The sequence below is a fragment of the Cyanidioschyzon merolae genome, chromosome 17 (assembly GCF_000091205.1).
Source record: "Cyanidioschyzon merolae strain 10D DNA, chromosome 17, complete genome".
Taxonomy (NCBI): Eukaryota; Rhodophyta; class Bangiophyceae; order Cyanidiales; family Cyanidiaceae; genus Cyanidioschyzon; species Cyanidioschyzon merolae.
In genome coordinates, this window is record NC_010143.1 from 1,069,046 (window position 1) to 1,086,677 (window position 17,632).

General features: G+C 55.3%; 7 protein-coding genes and 1 non-coding gene across 8 annotated transcripts, besides 2 other annotated features; 4 read left to right on the forward strand and 4 right to left on the reverse strand.

Annotated features, from left to right (window-relative positions):
- Nucleotides 1–1,482: 1,482 nt before the first annotated feature.
- Nucleotides 1,483–3,165, forward strand: CYME_CMQ410C (probable 2-methylthioadenine synthetase; the record flags this gene model as incomplete). The annotated part of the gene is made up of 1 exon (XM_005538231.1): nt 1,483–3,165. The coding sequence occupies one exon, from the start codon at nt 1,483–1,485 to the stop codon at nt 3,163–3,165; it is 1,683 nt and encodes a 560-aa protein (XP_005538288.1).
- A 384-nt stretch (nt 3,166–3,549) lies between these two features.
- CYME_CMQ411T lies at nt 3,550–5,393 on the forward strand. Its single transcript, XR_002461583.1, has one exon. It is a non-coding gene; the product is annotated as a hypothetical transcript (transcript).
- CYME_CMQ412C (similar to psbB mRNA maturation factor Mbb1) lies at nt 3,958–6,096 on the reverse strand (the record flags this gene model as incomplete). Its single annotated transcript, XM_005538232.1, has 1 exon — nt 3,958–6,096. One exon carries the CDS (start codon nt 6,094–6,096, stop codon nt 3,958–3,960), a length of 2,139 nt encoding a protein of 712 aa, XP_005538289.1.
- A 619-nt stretch (nt 6,097–6,715) lies between these two features.
- On the forward strand, nt 6,716–7,882 carry CYME_CMQ413C (hypothetical protein; the record flags this gene model as incomplete). Its single annotated transcript, XM_005538233.1, has 1 exon — nt 6,716–7,882. The coding sequence occupies one exon, from the start codon at nt 6,716–6,718 to the stop codon at nt 7,880–7,882; it is 1,167 nt and encodes a 388-aa protein (XP_005538290.1).
- Nucleotides 7,883–8,099: 217 nt separating this feature from the next.
- On the reverse strand, nt 8,100–9,062 carry CYME_CMQ414C (hypothetical protein, conserved; the record flags this gene model as incomplete). The annotated part of the gene is made up of 1 exon (XM_005538234.1): nt 8,100–9,062. One exon carries the CDS (start codon nt 9,060–9,062, stop codon nt 8,100–8,102), a length of 963 nt encoding a protein of 320 aa, XP_005538291.1.
- A 383-nt stretch (nt 9,063–9,445) lies between these two features.
- CYME_CMQ415C (hypothetical protein, conserved) lies at nt 9,446–10,261 on the forward strand (the record flags this gene model as incomplete). Its single annotated transcript, XM_005538235.1, has 1 exon — nt 9,446–10,261. One exon carries the CDS (start codon nt 9,446–9,448, stop codon nt 10,259–10,261), a length of 816 nt encoding a protein of 271 aa, XP_005538292.1.
- Nucleotides 10,262–10,727: 466 nt separating this feature from the next.
- On the reverse strand, nt 10,728–11,273 carry CYME_CMQ416C (similar to Sm protein E; the record flags this gene model as incomplete). The annotated part of the gene is made up of 1 exon (XM_005538236.1): nt 10,728–11,273. One exon carries the CDS (start codon nt 11,271–11,273, stop codon nt 10,728–10,730), a length of 546 nt encoding a protein of 181 aa, XP_005538293.1.
- Nucleotides 10,951–12,518: a sequence feature (possible transcribed region).
- Nucleotides 12,519–13,293: 775 nt separating this feature from the next.
- On the reverse strand, nt 13,294–15,180 carry CYME_CMQ418C (hypothetical protein; the record flags this gene model as incomplete). The annotated part of the gene is made up of 1 exon (XM_005538237.1): nt 13,294–15,180. One exon carries the CDS (start codon nt 15,178–15,180, stop codon nt 13,294–13,296), a length of 1,887 nt encoding a protein of 628 aa, XP_005538294.1.
- Nucleotides 15,181–15,357: 177 nt separating this feature from the next.
- Nucleotides 15,358–17,632: part of a sequence feature (repetitive element) that runs on past the window's edge.

Sequence of the window (17,632 nt, forward strand, 5' to 3'; positions counted from 1 at the left end):
GGGCGACACCGACAGCACGCGCTCTGCGCTTTTGTTGCCCCATTGCTCTCGAGAATGCACCCCGAAGATGCACACGAAGGAGCGCTACGAAGAGAACGAAAAGAGCGGCGACTGTTCTTCCTAGACTGCTGGCGCCCGAGCACTTCGTCTCTATATTCGCTTTTGTTTCTCAGCGCTTTGAATCTGGCCCTGGGTACGGAAGTGGACTCTAAGCCAAAGTAAACAAGGTACCGACCTGTTGGATGCTGCGAGGTCGATCCCTCAAAGTACACTTACATTAGAATCAAACGTGATTGGTCCATTCTGCGATCTAGAGCGTACGCACGGAAGCGTTGGTGACATCCCACTGCCGTGAACACCAGCTTTTGTGCGATTTTCCTGGGACTGATTCCTGTCCTTCCCTCTGCGCTTCCGCTTCAAAAGCGCCGACCTCAGCATTCACTCCCGCTCCGCCGCCAGCGGTCGTCGGATATTAACGGCATCGTTCAGGCGATATTTTTGCAGGTACCGGCTGCTGTCAGCGCCCTTCATACACGGGTCGCATAGCGAGTTATGCTCTGCACGGAACGTTCATATGCATTGTATGCAGTCTCAGTGCATACTTCGTTGCCGTCACATTCGACTCTGAGCACCTCCTCCCCTTGGTGTGCAACACCTACGCCTCCGACCACCGCGCTGCGAGACGTAAACGCTTTCTTCATCACTCGGTATATGGTATTGACGGGTACAGGAGACTCGCCTCGTTGCGCACCTCCGAGCTGTCGCTCGAAGTCGCATCCAACGATCACGGGCCTCTTCTGGGCGATCGTTTCGGCAACCACTCTGCCGGCTACGCATGGAAGCGCAAAATGTTCCATTTGATAGAGAATTCGTGGCATACGATGTGGTTGATGATGGAAAAAGCATCGGAAGGCAAATCGAGGTTGGAGATCCAGTCGAGCAATGTCGATGCGTCTATGCTCTTTTGACGAAAAGCGATGACGCACGCGCCGCTGGAAGCGATCTCTCCAATGATTGTGAAAAAACGAGTCCAAGTCTCTTCTCTATCAGAAAGCACGGGATACCCTGGAAACGTGTCCCATGAGAAATATCATGCTGCTCTACATCTAAAAAAGTTCGAAACCCCCGAATTCCAGGAACAGAGAGAAACACTCGGTGTTCCTTTCTAGTCTTTTACAGGTGCAGCATCCGCTGGAAGCGCAAGTGCTATCGAGCAAAGGAGTCAAGCGCTTTTCCAACGCATTCCTTGCCACCAGACACGTCCATGGAGCGTTCGGCACGGCGCGGCTCGGCACGGGCGGCACGGCACGGCACCGCTGCTGAAATAGTGCAGCGACGCGTCCCTCGACGGTTGTAAACTCGGCCCAGCGAACAGTCGTGGCGCCCCGAGTACGCTGTCACTGCACTGAACCTGTACTGGGCAGGCTGCTGTAGGTGCGAACCGGATTCGGCAGAGACTCGAGTTTTGAAGCGATCACATCTATGTTCGACACACCAAGCGCTCACCTGCTGCCGAGCAACCCCGGTTCCACAACTGCTACTATTGGTGCATGGCGTGCGGAGCAACTCGAGCTGCGCTTCCGCTGGCAGGCACAGCACATGCGTGCCTTCATCACGAACAGCGTCTGGACTTTTAGATGTCCGAGGTTCGGACACCCGTTGGGACCTGTGGAACCGTACGCAACTGATCTGCAACGAAGGCTTCACCGGTACTTGAGGCCTGCGTTGCAGCGCGCTACTTGTAGACTTGTGGAGGACGGCCTGGAAGCGCCCTCTCGCCAGCACGACGGACTTGAAGTAGACTCACGGGCACCGATACGGGTAGCAGTGGTTGCAATGGGCTGTGCGAAGAACACCGTCGACGCTGAGGTTTTCCTCGGAGACCTCAGCGCTAAAGGCTTCCAGATTGTATCCGAAAACGAACCCGCTGACGCGATCATCGTAAATACGTGTACCTTCATCGACGAGGCCAAGTCCGAGTCGATTTCCGCAATCTTGGAGGCTGCAGCACGGAAAAAGAGCGGCACACGTGCTCTAGTCGTAACAGGATGCATGGCGCAACGCTATGCTGACGAGCTGGCCAAAGAGATTCCCGAAGTGGACGCTGTGATCGGCTTTGCTGCTTATAACCAACTTGCTGAGCAGATCCAGCGCCTCGTCAGGAAGCAGCATCGCATGGAGAAGCAGTCGACTGTTCAGGTTGGAGCGGTGGACGTCCCTTTTCGACCAGAGTATCGAAGGCATCGACTCGGTGCCAGCCATACAGCGTACTTGCGAGTCGCCGAGGGCTGCGACCATCAGTGTGCGTTTTGTGCAATCCCCCAGTGGCGTGGACGTTTTCGCAGCAAACCGTTCGATCAGCTCGTGGAGGAAGCGCATCATCTTGTTGAGAGACAGGGTGTACGTGAGCTGTGTCTCATCGCAGAGGACACGAACATGTACGGCATGGACCGGGGTCCCGAGACGCCCCGACTAGCCGAACTGCTTCGATATTTCCAGAGAGAACTCGTTCCCCGGGGTCTCGTCTGGATTCGACTCCTCTACTGCTATCCATCGTATTTTTCTGATGACCTTATTGCGGCCATTGCGGAATGTCCAGCAGTGGTGCGGTGTATCGATATTCCGCTCCAGCATGCAAGTGACGCCGTGTTGCAGCGCATGCGTCGACCGCTGATGTCGCATACAAGTGCGCTGCTGAACAAGCTGCGACAGCGCATTCCAAACCTCAAACTGCGCTCGACGTTTATTAGCGGGACCCCGGGGGAAACCGCCCGCGATCATCAACAGCTGGTCCGGTTTATCCAAGAAATGCGCTTTGCCCGAGCGGGTTTCTTTTCCTACTCAGCAGAAGAGCGTACGCCCATGGCTGAAATGGAGGATCAAGTGCCGCCACAGGTCCAGGAACGTCGCCGCGACCAACTATTTAGTCTGCAACAAACCATTCAGGAGCAAATCGCCGAATCCCTCATCGGAACCGAAATCGACATCCTCATCGATCGCAGCGAAGGCGGTCATCTGGTAGGCCGCACTTTTATGGACGCTCCGGATATCGATGCTGTGGCCTATGTCCTGCAGAATGACTGGGAGCCCGGTTCATTGGTTCGGGCGCGCGTTGTGAGCACCAGCGGCTGGGACCTTCTCTGTGTGGCATGTCCACTGCCCTGAAGACCCGACAGACTGCGCAACCTCGCAATTCGCGAAACGTTGACCATAGCCATGGATCCGAGCGTAGCCTTTCAATGCTGGACGCAGACTCGACATCGCGATGCAGCCTCATCGGGCGGATTCCTCTATATATGGATTGAAGGATCGAGTGCATGGTATTGGATCTCGAAGGTCACGCGCAGTGATGCGGGATGTTTGCGGCACGATGCATGTCGTTGATGTGTGCGCGCATCGCAGCTGGTGGACGCATCTGCCGCAGCGCTGGACAGGGCGCGATGCGTGTCCCTGCGTTTCAGGTCGGATGCGTGCTGGACACGTGTCCCGAGATGTGATGGCGTTCGTGCCCTGCACGATATGCGACGATGCAAGGCATGACGACCGCGCATTGGTGTTCTTCATGGAGCGCGCCGATCAGGATGCGTCGCTGCAGCTCTGTGCGTTTTTGCCGCTGCCGCAAACGCTACCGGGCTATGCAATCTATCGAGCCTTCAGTTGGGTCGATACGCAATCGAACGGAGGTCGTTGCGGATGATCATCGGCATCCGGGTGGTGCCTACCAGGCGAGAGCGCTGGAGGCACGCTTGAACGGGTGCGGTCGCTGAGGCCAATTGCCGTACGCCAGGGAAGGTGTAGGCTCGATGACACATCGTGCTGCGCTCTTAAATGCCCTGTGATGTAATGTTTCGTTTACTGGACTATTCTTTGAGTCTATGTGGTGCACCACAATCAGTAACATTGATGCGAAGACGCGGCGTCTTTGTGCAGGATGCGAAGACAACAACGTTGGCGACGTTACCAGTGCTCTGCTGCGATGTCGTCCAATGCGCTCGGGTTCAGGTCGATGAGGGCGGCATCGACGCCCTCGGGAACTCGTGTCGAGAGAATCTGCAAGAGTGTCGACTCGACGTTGCCGATTTCGTAGCGACCGAGTTCGTAAATATGAGCGAATCCTACCGACAAAAACATCATCAGGCCCAGAAGAAGCGTGCTAATGGCAGCCCTACTTGATAGGTTTTCGGCAAAACTGGAGATCCATGCCATGGCCGGGACTAGTTGGAGCTCTCGCTCGCCCGAATACAGTTCCTTTTCATATTCACTGAGCGGGCGTGGCATTGGGGCGGCTCGCAACCACTCCGGGGGTACCGCGGACGCGCTATCACCTCCACCAGTGTTCTCTGTAGATGGTGAACTCACTACCGTCGAGCGTAGTGGTGGTCCCAGATTCCATCCAAAGACGTACTGGCCCACGAGACGATCCTCTTCGTAACGTTTTTCAAACCATTTCTGAAACGCGCGAACGTCCTCCTCGTTGCGGCGCTCGGCCCAACGTCGAACGCGATCGAGATCATCGCGGCTGCGTTCGGTGATGGCCGCGCGGGCTTGCCGATCCATTCGAGTGCGCTCTGCGATGAACGTCAGCACGGTACGCAGGTCCTCCTCCGACCGCCTGTCGATGAGTTTCCGGAGCATCAACAGACGTTCCCCAATGGTCTCTCGTCGCCGTTCCCGCGTTTCGGGATCACTCCGGTTCGATCGGTACACGTTCCATTCGGGTGCCGGGCTAATGTGGCCCAGTCGCTGCTCCATGTCGGCCCAGGCCTTTAACATGGGGTCCGTCCTCTTTGCGCCCTCGAGTTCGGAGCGGACACGCCGAACATCATCCACTCTGCCGCCTGCTGCGAGGATACCACGCTCGAAGACCTTCCGCGCCTCCTCGTGGTTTCCCAGTCGATCCTCCATTGTTGCCCAAGCATGGTACACGGGAACGTGCGATGGCCACAACTCAGCCGCCCTCTGGAAGAGATTACGCGCTCTTTCGTAGTGACCTTGTCGGGCCTCGGCAATGCCGTAGGCCTGCAGCGTCGGCACCGACACCGGATCCAACCGGAGTGCTTGTTCAAATTTGGCTGCCGCGTGCTCCCAGTCGCCTTGTTTACTGAGCGCAATGCCGTACGCCTGCCACGATGGCACATGGCTCGGGTTCGACTCCACCGCTCGTTCGAAATACGCGCATGCTTCCACGCTCGCACCATTGCGCAGATGAAACATTCCAAAAGCCTGCAGCAGAAAAACGTTCCTCGGATCACGAGCGAGGCCGGCCTCGAACAACTCCTGCGCACGCTCGCTGTGACCGGTACGCTCCTCCAGCAACGCATACGCTTGCCATATGACGCCGTCAGAAGGATCTATTTTGAGTGCCTTGTCTAAAAGCGACCTAGCCGCGTCAGTATTCTGCATACAACGCGCTTCGAACATAGCAAAAGCGTGCGCAAGCCTTGTATTCGTACAGTTGACCTGCAGGGCGGCTGCAAAGGTGGCTCGCGCTTTTTCCAAGTCCCGCAGCCGGTACGCATACAGCTGCGCGAGTAGCAACCACGCTCTTCCGTTCGTTGGCTCACGGTCGACGAGCGCGCGCAGCAGACGCTCTGCTGTGGGCCAGTTCCGACGGCGAATCTCGCGACGAACGTCCCGTATCACGGCCTCTGCGTCCTCTCTTGCTTGTTGAGCAAGTGCTTGTTGGCGACGCGCACGTCCTGGTTTCCGTGGTCGCTCCACAGTTGCTGTCGCCTCAGGGTGCGCACTCAGCACCGCCGCGGTAGCGCCAAAGTCGTCGCTCGCCAACGCAGTCGAGCTAGACGCAACCGGCTTTACAGAGGACCCAAAGTTTCTACTTCGAGACAGGTCAGGACCGGAATCCTCGTCAGCTGTTGGTACGTTATGTGGTCGCGTTACGGTGACTGGGTTCACATGCGGCGCGCTCACCGCTTCCTCGGCGCGTAGCGTAACGCAAGCGCGCTTGCTCCGTTCCCAAAACGGATGCCTGGTGCGGCCTGAGCACACCTCCCCAGTTCCAGGCGCTTTTAAGCGAGACAGCTTCGCCCTCGATATAAGCGAGCCTACGCCCCATCCTAGACCGATACTCGTGAACATGGTCCCGCACGAGTCGGAGCGCAGCGTTAACCGAACGATTTTTCACGCCTGTCGAATGATCATGCTTCGCGAAATCGGAGCTCGCGTGCAGCACCGGGGACCACCCGGTGAAACGATACATTTTAGGACAGAATAGCATTTAGCTGTCACGCGCGGCCACCGCCATAACTGCATCTACTGCTACCAACGCTGCACCGTTACCGAAACGCATCGACGCTTGCCCTGAGCAACAGCCGCCTCGGTATGCACCGTGCGCTGCCAGCGCACTATCCGTTGAGGGTCCCGCTGCGTCTGCTGGTGACGATATGAGTGCGTCCTCTATTCCTGATGATGTCGATGCGCAGAGCACGGGCTCCTTCTCTTCCGCGGAGGTGTTGACGAGAGCGTCCTCGACACGGCGACGGCTATCGTCGCCGCGGCTCTCTCAACTCGGAGGCGAAGGCACTTTTCGAGATGATCCGTTCGCCACCACTGGACTTGGTGCCGCCCTGCGTGGCAGACCGCCAACGGTCTCAGTCGATCGAGCTGGAATCCAGAGTTTACCGTTCCGCTGACCGCTGCGGAGACGGATCTGACGGCGAAGGACTCCGTACCTGCCGAAAGTCTGGATCCGGATAGGATGGGTTGTACTTGCGGGGAAGCTCACTCGCTCGACAGAAAACGATTGCAGTGTGCAATTCGAACTTGCACTCGTCGGGGCGCCAAGACAGGGCGTTCAGAGCAAGCGAAACAGGTAGAGTTACCAGGCACGCAATTCCCGGATTCGGTTAAGGACTGGTGTCGTCCGTACCGCGAACCAGAATTCTCCCTAGACGATACCCGGGTGTACACGCGGCCGCACGGGAATCCCGAGGTGGGGTGTTATTTTCGGCGTGTCGATTACGTCGCCCTCGATCCGCAGGTCGCCCGCTCGGGACGCGTCTGGCAGTTTGTGCAGTGCCTTCGCTCCCATGCGTGTTATTCGACAAGAGATGAGGTTGCCTCGTTCGTGGTGGTGGGCATCCTCTGTGACTGTCTTCGACAGCCGCGGGCACGACTCAATGACATGGGCGCCTTGATGGGTACCGACCTCGGCTCCATGGCGTCCGCACAACGCTTCGGCAACGGACGTGCCCGTTTCTGCACAGATGCCGTGCCTGATGCAGTCGCCAGTCTCGCAGATGGTCGTGACGCTAACGCACCTGCAGCGAATCGAGAAACGGATACCAGTGCACCAAGCGGGAACGGCATGCTCGCCCGAGGGCGTGCATCGCCGGCTCGGCGAAGTGCTTCGTCAGCTTCACTGGATCCTGCACAACGGAACCCGGAGTGCTGCCAACAGTGCATCCCTGGCGCCAGTACCGCTGCATTCACGTCGGTCGGTCGCCCCGGCGAGTTATTGACTGTGAGCACCAAAACCTCAGTTCGCAGCAGGAACGGTGCAGGGCATCGCGCGAGCGTTTCCCCAACAAATAGCGCATACGCTAAGCATGGGTCACCGGACCCCGACGAGAATCACGATCATCATACGGGTCAATTTCGGCTTCTACACGAGGTCTCATCCTTGTCACCGGCACCAACTGTGGGATTTCTCGTGGGTGACTCGGCGCCGCGCCCTTTGCGTATGATTAGTGACCTGCTGGAAAAACTTGTCACAGAGGGCCGTTGGGTCGCAGCGCTCATGCTTGTTTCTGGGGCATTTATTATGAGCTGTGGCCTTGTGGCCTTGATTCTGGCGCTTCTATTACGTAGCCTCTATGTGACGCTTTTTCTGAAGCAAAAACATCCACTGGGCTTCTTGTCATGAGCGAGTCCGCTGATTACCGGGTTTCAAGTCCCTAAAACACTACTGACGCGTCGATCGCTTGCCAGATATACGCACCTGGAACGAACGAACGCAAGTGATCAGCCGCAATCATCCAGCGCATTCTGGATGAAACCTGGCGCCTGCACCTCGACAGCGACAACATGTTACACCGCGGGATATGTACACCGAAAGGCGCGCTCGGGTTCGCGGAAGCATCCTATCCGATTGCTCTTCGAGAGCGAGCCGGGTCCACGGATGGATACGTGGCCGTCCAGGTCCAGTCTGCGGCAGCATCGATTGCGGTTCCGTCGGTATCCAGTTTGTCTCGCGTTCCTGCCGTCATTCGATCCGCGATCTTGCAGCGGCTGGGTGCGTCTTCAAGCGATGGCGCTGGGGCCCGCCACGCCTGCTCGATCGCGTCACACACGCCTTCAGCCGTCGACTCGCACCGTACACCGCCATGATGCAGGAAATGTGCATTGATCATCTTTAGGGATGCCGCCGCCCGCATCCACTCCACAATGGGTTCCCAGTAGCCGTCAACGTCAAATAGCACGATGGGTTTATTGTGGAATCCGAGCTGACGCCATGACAAGACCTCGGCGAGCTCCTCGAGGGTCCCGAGGCCCCCGGGCAGCGCCACGAACGCATCTGAATCGAGGTAGAGGCCACGTTTGCGCTCCGCCATGTTTGTGACGGTGCGCACGGATGGCAGTTCCGGATGACAGTTATGGACACGAAAGATATCGAGTATGACGGCATCGACGCGACCACCAACGGACAGCGCACCTTCGGTGAGTTTCCCCATAAGGCCAAAGCGGCCGCCACCGTTGCGCTGCGACCAACCGCGCTTCGCAATCGCGACACCTAGCTCGAATGCTGCCTGTTGGTAGTGTTCAGGGGCATTCGCAGACGACGACGCGTAACACGTTACAACGGGAGTGTCTCTGGGGGCGTCGGGGTTGCCCGCCATGACGAAAAAAAAAGATCGCCAAGCGCGACCCTCTTTTGTTCCCGTAAAGCGAGCACTATCGACGCCGATACCTGTCGCTTGGACCCAGAACGGCTTTTCGAAAAGCCAGTGTATACATGCGGCCTTTCGGACCGTCCAAACACAGAAGCTTTCGCACTTGGAAGCGCGTTCAGGGATACAGGCGTACGGGAGTGTGCGCGCGCGCATCTTCGCCGGATACGCGCCTTTAACGATCCGTCATGAAAAACGGGCCAAAAGTGGTTGGTATAGTATAAAAAGAATATTTAGGGATGAAGTGGCCATAGAGCATGGATGACGGGTGTGTCGTTTGCGTGTGGCGCACGCGCGCATCGATCACGGAATGATCGCCATACCACCTCAATGCATAACTCGATCCATATGCACGACTTGCTTTTCGCTGACTTGCAGACTCGGTGTGTCTCACCGGCACTCTCGAACAGAATAACACTTGCTTGAGGGTCACGCTTCTTCTGGTGTGGAGTTCGAGCTCCGTCATACGCGCCCTGGTCGAAGCAGTGTGATTGACCGGAACTCGTGCAGCTCGTCAGCAATACCTGCACCCTGGGAGCATGTTTCAAGTCGTGCCAGCGATTCAGCGCCAAGTGCCTGGCCACCAAAGCGGCTACTCCTGGGCAACACGGCTCGAGGCGAGGCGCCGCCGCCAGCTTCGTGCTGGCCGTTTCACCATGCTGTGGCCGTTCGGTGCGCTGGAGAAGCGCCGGCGCGCGTTTGCCGAGCTCTTCACCAACCCGAACTTCCCGCCAAGCTGGCCGTACACTGCGTCCGATTTTGAGCGTCTCGATGAATCGCCGGATGAGTTGTTTTACACACAGCCGCGATTCGTGACCCATATTGATGACGACGCAATCGCTGCGCTCAAGTCGTTCTACGGGGAAACACTGCGTGATGGAACCGATCTGCTCGACTTGTGTTCGTCATGGATTTCGCACTTACCGGAGCAGTATCGACCACGCCAGGTCGTTGGGCTCGGGTTAAACGATCTTGAATTGAAAAAGAACACTCGAATGGACCGGTGGGTGGTTCAGAACCTGAACGAGAACCCGGTATTTCCGTTTGCGGATGATTCGTTTGATTACGTCACATGCGTGGTATCCGTCGACTACCTGACCAAGCCGTTACAAGTATTTCGCGAAATACGACGGGTACTTCGTCCCGGAGGAATGGCCATCATTGCCCAGTCAAATCGATGTTTTATGCAGAAAGTGATTGCGATCTGGCTTTCCACGAATGACCTGGAGCACGCTTATATCATAGGATCCTATTTTCATTACGCCGGTGGTTTTGAGAACTTGCTTGCACGCGACATTTCACGGGGACGTGGCGACCCCATGTTCGTGGTCACCGCTACGAAGCAGAGGACATAGTTGCTGCTGGCGCTGCCGCTGCCGCTGACGAAGATGATGACGAAGGGTGGCGCTTCGCGTCTCGGAACATGGACGCAAAGAAGGCCTTGTCGCGGCGATCCTGTTCGCGAAGAATGCGCTTCAGCTCCTGGTATTTGCGTTGCGCCGGTTCGTTCCGAGGTTCGAGTTCCAGGATTCGCCGCAAGTCGCTCGCTGCTTCGTCGTAGTCGGCGCGAGCGATGTACGCGCACGCTCGTCGATACAGCGCCTTGGTTTGGGCGCTTTCGCGCTCGAGCACCTTGTTGCAATGCTCTATGACCTTGTCAGGGCGCCGGCGTTTCTCGTACACAGCGGCAAGGTTGAGCCATGCTGCCCGCATGAGTTCCGCAGCCTCTGCTTTGAGGTCAGCCGGCAGTTCTGCATCATGACTGCATGCATTCACAATAAAATCATAATGGGGCTCGGCTCGATCGTAGCGTTGCTCTTTCTAAAGTTTGTTACCGATTTCCTTGTGGCGTCTGGTGGCCTCAATTTTCTCCTGTGGCGACATTTCATAGCCGTGCTTGCCGTTCGTGAAACCGCAAAGCTTCACGTGATAGCTTTTCGGCAACTCGCTCTCTGGCGTTGCTGGATCAGCGTACTGCTTGCTATGGATGGTGACAACCGCCTCCGCGCATTTCTTCATTTTCGCGAGCGCCATCTCGAGGCCCGTGCAAGCCATACTGCCGTCGCCGAGCCTGACCTCTTTTCGCTGGGTTGGCATCCCCAGCGACCGAACGAGGACGACGTTTTCGCCTTTGAGGAGGATCGTCCCTAGAGCAACCGTCCGCCGCTTATGCTTTGCAGTACTTCCCCACTGCTCCACGGTGTCGACCAGAACTAGATTGGTGTGTTCGTCGAAGCCGCGCAAGGTGCCTTCCAGAGAGTATCTGGTGTTTTCGAATAACCAGACCTCAACGCGGGCTTGTTGGCGCGCCAGCGTTGCTAACAACTGCTCTGGAACTATCCGTCTGTCCAGAGCGTCCTTCGGCATCTATGTTCACCACTTAAGTTGGCTGCAGGCGTGCAACCAGGAGATTGTACCTGCTTTTCACGGTTTGCTCGGGAGCATATAACAGCGCGAATGCCGGAGCGAACAACGTTACGTCAGTGCAGCAAACCCGTTTCGCAACAATATCGTGTACATGAATATCCACCCGCAGACGTCTCTCAGCCTTTTCTTACAGGTTTCTGGTATCGGTTTCAGTTTCTCCATATACACCCCGACGCTGTGAGGCTGCCCAACAAAGTTAGCTTGCCGCAGCGCTGCGTGCCTCGTATTCAGCACAAGCATCTCCTGATATTGATACCAGCGTTGAGGTCTCGGTTCATGGACTCCATGCGTTTGTTGCCGCTGGTTGATCTCACCAATGATAGGAGACCACGAACTCGTGTACGCTGTGCCATTGGGTGCTCTGTCAGCTCTTCGTGCTGATTTGTCGACGAAATGCTCCGCTGGCCTCGCTCCAACTCAACGTCCTAGGGTGTATATTCCAGCTCGTCCCTTAGATTTTTCGAAAATGAACGCACTTGTTTATAGCCTGAGATGACGACCTTCCCGCATCGAGCAGCACATGCGGAATAAAGACCAAATGTGCCCCGGTTGGTCACCATGTGCTGAACGCTTCATCAATTCGCCCGGTGGAGCGGTCGTGACGATTCAGGACGCAAAACTCTCCTTCTATGGGGATGAAACACAGTTGAGAAGAAGGAATGAAACCAGCTCTACCCGTCGATAGAATTGGCAAGCGCTCGAACTGAAGCAGAACGGCTAAATACCACTATGTCCAATAGAAGGACTTCACCAGGCGTTTGGGACAAGTCTTCAATGACTCGACAAAAAGAGGGCGCTGCTGCATGAGTGTTCTCTTCAGCGGAACTGAGGCAGCCAAATGAATCCACCGCAGCTAGAACAGATGATGATGTCGACGTTCTCTACGATTTCGAGCGTACGAGCAACGGGCTCCCGCTCAGCAAGTATTCATCTGCGCTGCGATTGTCTCGTTTGAAGCAAGTCTCATCGAGTGAGAAAACAAACTGATGTTCCTGTGCTTCATACCGATCGCGACGTTCCAGGAACGCCGTGCCTGCGATTTCGGTGGAAGCTGGCCGTGAATGAACTAGCACTTTATTGCGATTGGATCCCGGTGTTTTCAGGATCACTCGAATAAGCTGTTGAGAAACAGAGACGCCCGTGGTGGCTACTATGGACGCATTTGCTTCCCGTAAATTGATCAACTGGTCGTTTTCTATCACTGAGTGCAGGCAGGCTTTGAGAATATCAGGTTTCGGCCCGGAGCGCATATACTTGTTTCTTTCAGTGCTCGTCAAGCATCTGAGTATAGTGGTATGATTGACATCGAGGAGCAATGCAATCATCATTGCATTGTTCAGTGAAGAATACATATGCCGTATGCAATTCGTCGACAATCTATACAATACATTACCTAGTGATTTCGTCCTCCTCCTATACACCGTAGCCGCGATGAAACAAAATTGAGTTGAAAGACTCTCAACAGAAGCGCCTCTACGTCGTAACAGCATCTGGTACTCGAAATTCTAACGCAGCCGCGTACCAGCAGCGGATCGAGACGGTGAACGGACGCATCAGCGCATACCTCTATGAATGGCATTCGCCTCTACCAGATACCCAGCATGCCTGCGATCGATGCGAACAGGCATCGAAGTGCCCTTGGTACCCAAGTTTTGCCGTCCGAGCATGCCTTCCTCGAAGACGCACCTTGCATCGATCCTCAGATCGTCGAAAACGACACCAAACATGCTTCTGCACAGCGTCCTGTCGTACAAGCGCACTATGTAGGCGTTTGTTTTCAGCGCGGTGCTGTCTGACGCTTGGACTGCACGAGTGTAGATGCTACCGCTCCCGACCACGTCCATGGCACCTGATAGCTGACGAGCAGGTTCCGCTGCGACTCCAAGCCCGGTCATTGGCAAGCACACGAGTCGCGCTCAACCTGCAGAGCGCTGTGTCGATCGTCGATGCTGCCCTTGGTCTAACGATTCAGAGTGGCAGTGTTGACAGCAGGCACGCGCCGCTGACGCACAGCTCGAGGATCGCTTCGATTCGAGACCACGGCGACAATACGTGACCATTTCAGCGCACCGAATGCGACTTCTCCGGCACTGGCGTGCAGCTCAACTAGGCGTCGTGCAACGCGCATCTTAGCTTCCAGGACCTCGAGAGAAGCGTCCGTCGGGTCGCAGAGCCATTCCACAAAGTCCGCCATACTAGCCAACGCGACAACTCCGATTCTCGACAGACTTAGCGCAGCGAATACCGCCGCAGCAGCGAGCCGCTCTTCTTCCGAAGGATGCCGTGCACAGTCCAGGACAATGGGCAGTGCATTCGTGAACGCCTTGACGGCATCCGCATCCCTGATCGCATCAGTGAACAGATGCAGCACCCTTTGCTGCCGAAATTCGAGGTCGGATTCGGAGGCTCCGTACCCTGAGACGGCTGCTGATGAAAGCGGCTCGTCGAGACCTGCCAGGAACACACTCAAAGCACGCAAGGAGGCCACTCGAATATCGCACACGCTCGCCGTATGAATGAAACGAAGCGTTAGTTTCAAGGTGTCAACGTCCGCAAGCAGCACGTCCATGCCGCGTTCACAGAGCCCCAGAGCGCCTACCGCGGAGATCAGATGCACCAGCAGCGTCGTCCGACGAACTTGATCAAGTTGTACGGACCAGTGTGCTGTCTCAGTCTCGCCATCTACCACGTGAACCAAGAGAAAGCGCCCAAGAATCTCTACGAGATTGGCGTCCATCCAAGCGTGGAAGGCGCAACGGCTGGACCCGGCACTGGTGCGCACGAACCTCAGAATCCCACACATCCAAATAAACCAGCGTTCCGCCAAGTCGCTCGAGGCAGGCTCGTCTGGCGCCAACAAATGGGCAAGGTGTTGGCGTAGCAGCACATCGAATACCGAAATTTGGTCGAGCAACTCGGCTGCTATTGCACTGCGTTGCATAAAAGCCCCAAGCACATCCAGCAAGTTCAAGCGGAGTAGCAAGTCCTCATCCAAACGAACAGGAGCTGCGATTTTGGCTACAAGCACGGTTGGCAACAGCCGACGTGCGGCAATCTCTGCAACAGACGAGTAGTCGCAGATCTCAAGCAGCAAGCTCAAGGCTCGGATATGCGCAACCGCACCCGCTGCACCCGAGAGCATCTCCTGTACGAGGATTTGCGCGCCTCGTGCTTCGCTGAAGAGCACAACTGCGCCGCGGAACGGCTTCAGCTGTACCAGGTTCTTCAGGATTTTTTCACAAAGTCCCGCAGCTTCGGTGGATGGATCATCACGGAAGCTCAGCAGCACCAGTGACAGGATATCGCTGGCGTGCTGTGCAGTTGTGCTGGGAGCGTTCACTTCTGGACCTGGCGCTTGTGCGGCCTCTATCTCCGGACGAAGCTCGTTCGTACTTTCAAAACGTTCGATAATGGTGTCTGCAACTTGCTGACAAAACGCTTCAGGCAAGTCATTCCGTTCAAGAAGGAGACAAAGCAGACGAAGCGCAGCTGTGCGTACCAGCGGGTACCGGCTGCTCAGACCGAGCTGGATGAGCTGGAGCACCTGCTCTATAGGTACGAGGTGACGCACTCGGGCACTTGTTGCAGAAAGCTTGACCAGTTTCTCCATTGTTTTCGTTAATACCCGGATGGAATCAAATATGTTGTCAGAAGGTACCGCGTCGCTGTCTGAAGCCTCGAGCGACGCCCGCACCGCGTACTCCTCCAGTGTCCAGCCCAGCAGCGGTAACGGCAAACGCTCCAGCAAGTCCAGTGCCGCACACTCCGACAGTGCTCCAGCGTCTACATATTCCCTCACTGTATCCAATACTTTATCGGGAGTCCAGTCATTGTGGTGAGCGTTCATTCAGCAACAGGTTATCACGCTTTGAGATAGACATATCCAGAAGCAATCTCCTGATCGGCGGCGGGGCGCAGGTCAGCCGCTGCGCGTGCACGCGCACCTGGCAGATCCGGCGGGCACGAGACACGACGCTCTGGTCGCTCCTGAGGGGAACAGTGATCCTGATCATTGGCGTGCTATTCTACTGTAAAAGTTGTATTCGCGTTGAGGTCGTAGCAAAGTATAGGTTTTCTGTTCCATCCTATTCCGACCCTCAATTGAGTATATTCAAGTGTTTTTTCGAAGTATATAACAGAAGCGTTCAAAGAGCGTTCGTTTTCAAAAAAAATTAAAAGGAAAGTCATGGAAATGGAAGTGGAGGATCCCGGAGGGCCGATATCGCCGGCTGTCGGAAAAGAAGGATAAACATGGCGGAGCAAAGAGGAACAGGAATTGATGAAGAATCAAAAGGGGGCGAGGTTCTAGGTCGAAGGCGGCAAGAAAGGCAACTGTACAACGAGATAGTGGTGAAAGCCTGTGTTCTTAAATATATCAAGGATCCGTAGAAGGAAAAGTTGCGGGACGCCATCAAAAACCGTCTCGAGTCGTACTCCATGAGTATTATAAAGGCTTCTTCAGGACCGACGCATTTGGTGAGGGAGATGTATCGCTACGTGACGAACATGGAAACGGTCGGGATTCCGGACGAGTTTTTCGATAACACATTTTTTCGTCACTTGATGCTTGGCACAGGGGAAGAGCGGAAGGATATAAGAGCCAGTGCATGCCCTTCACGAACAACATCCCTTTTAGAGGTTCGAGGGTAATCGAAACAAGGGGGCAGGGGTATTTACGACTATGGGGCGATGAAGTACATCACGAACCTGAAGAACCATTTGACAACGAACCTCGAACGTTTCATGATACGCGCCGTGTTTGCACTCTACCGGGGCCTGTCTCGCAAAGGAATATGGGCGATTATCAATGGCATCATGAACGATCGAAACTATGGAAATGAGGTCGAATTCGTTGACAAGAAGGAGTCAAACCAGAGCACGAATGAGGATTCTGTAATCCGTGCGGCTATTAAAGAGCATCGTGCGGTCTTGGGGTTGGCGAATCCAGCAGAAAAGATATCAGCGTTGAAAAAAGATAGGGAAAGATACGATCGCCTCATTCTGCGCTATTCTGTGTTTCTGGACCGAGAGCTCGAACGCAAAGCGGAGATGAAGCTGAGTGAAGAGACAAAGGAAGAGTGGGAGAGACGGAAGGCTTTCCGAATGGGTAAGCGCTTCGACGTGGTTCCAATGTGCAAGATCAAGTCACATTTTATGACTATCGACTCCGGCCTCTTTTACGGCATCATGAAGGAGATCTGTCCGGAGTTCGATGTAAGGAAGACAGAGTTCCCCGGTGAAAACCGTGAGACGTACTGGAAGAATATCTTCGATTTCAAACGTCTCAAAGTCAGCAAACAAAAGGTATTCACTGGGTTGATCGAAACCGATGGAGTAGCCACGTGTGTACAATATCGGCGCTTGAAGAAAAATCGTCCAGTTCCGCCCTCGGCTTCGCCCGTTACGAAGCATGAAGATGAGAAGGAGTCGGATCCAGCGATGCAGGAGGTAGAGGATAACGACCTAGTCGTTGACGCGGAGAAGCATGAAGATGAGACGGATGCGGATCCTGCGATGCAGAAAGTGCAGGGTAACGACTTTGTCGTTGGCGCGGATCCCGGAAACACAATATCATCACCATCGCAGTACCCAAGCATGCGAAAGATGATATCAACGGCAAATTATTCCAGAGCGACATGCGTCGGTTGAGGTCCTCTAGAGCAAGATAATATCGAAAAAAGTCGGGAATCATGAATGCAAGAAAGAAAATCGAGACGTAGAATGCAGGAATGAAAGGGCACCTGGAAGCTTTGAGCGAGGTGACGAGCCGCAGAGCGGACTTTCAAGCTTTTCCGGAATTCATGGAAGTTCGTGTTGCTCATTGGGAGGCGCTGTGGAAAGAACATACAAAGCCTCGGTGAGCTCGATTGCGTATGAACCTATACGGTGGGAGGCAGCGGGCGTTTGCCAACTTTTTCAATCATTTGAGCGCCCTCTAAGAGATTGAAAGTCAGAGGCCCGTAGTAGCTTATGCAACAGGGCGCTGAGCGCCCAAAAAAGTACGTACACCAGCTCCAACGACGAGAGCGTACAAAGAGTGTGCAAGGCGTTACGTAACGATACCGATAGATGAGTTCCGAACAGCGTATGTGCATTATGAACTGGGGTGCGTACTTCAGACGGTCGAAATGGAAAAATGCCAACGGAGTCCTGAAGACATAGCAAAGTACGGGCCGCTGACCGAAGAGCAAATGGGAAGGAGAGCGAAAGTTCGAGGACCACTTTCATCAGTAAGTACAACCAATGATGGCAAGACGCGTATGGAGTTTGTGAATCGTGACTTTAACGCCGCTATCAAT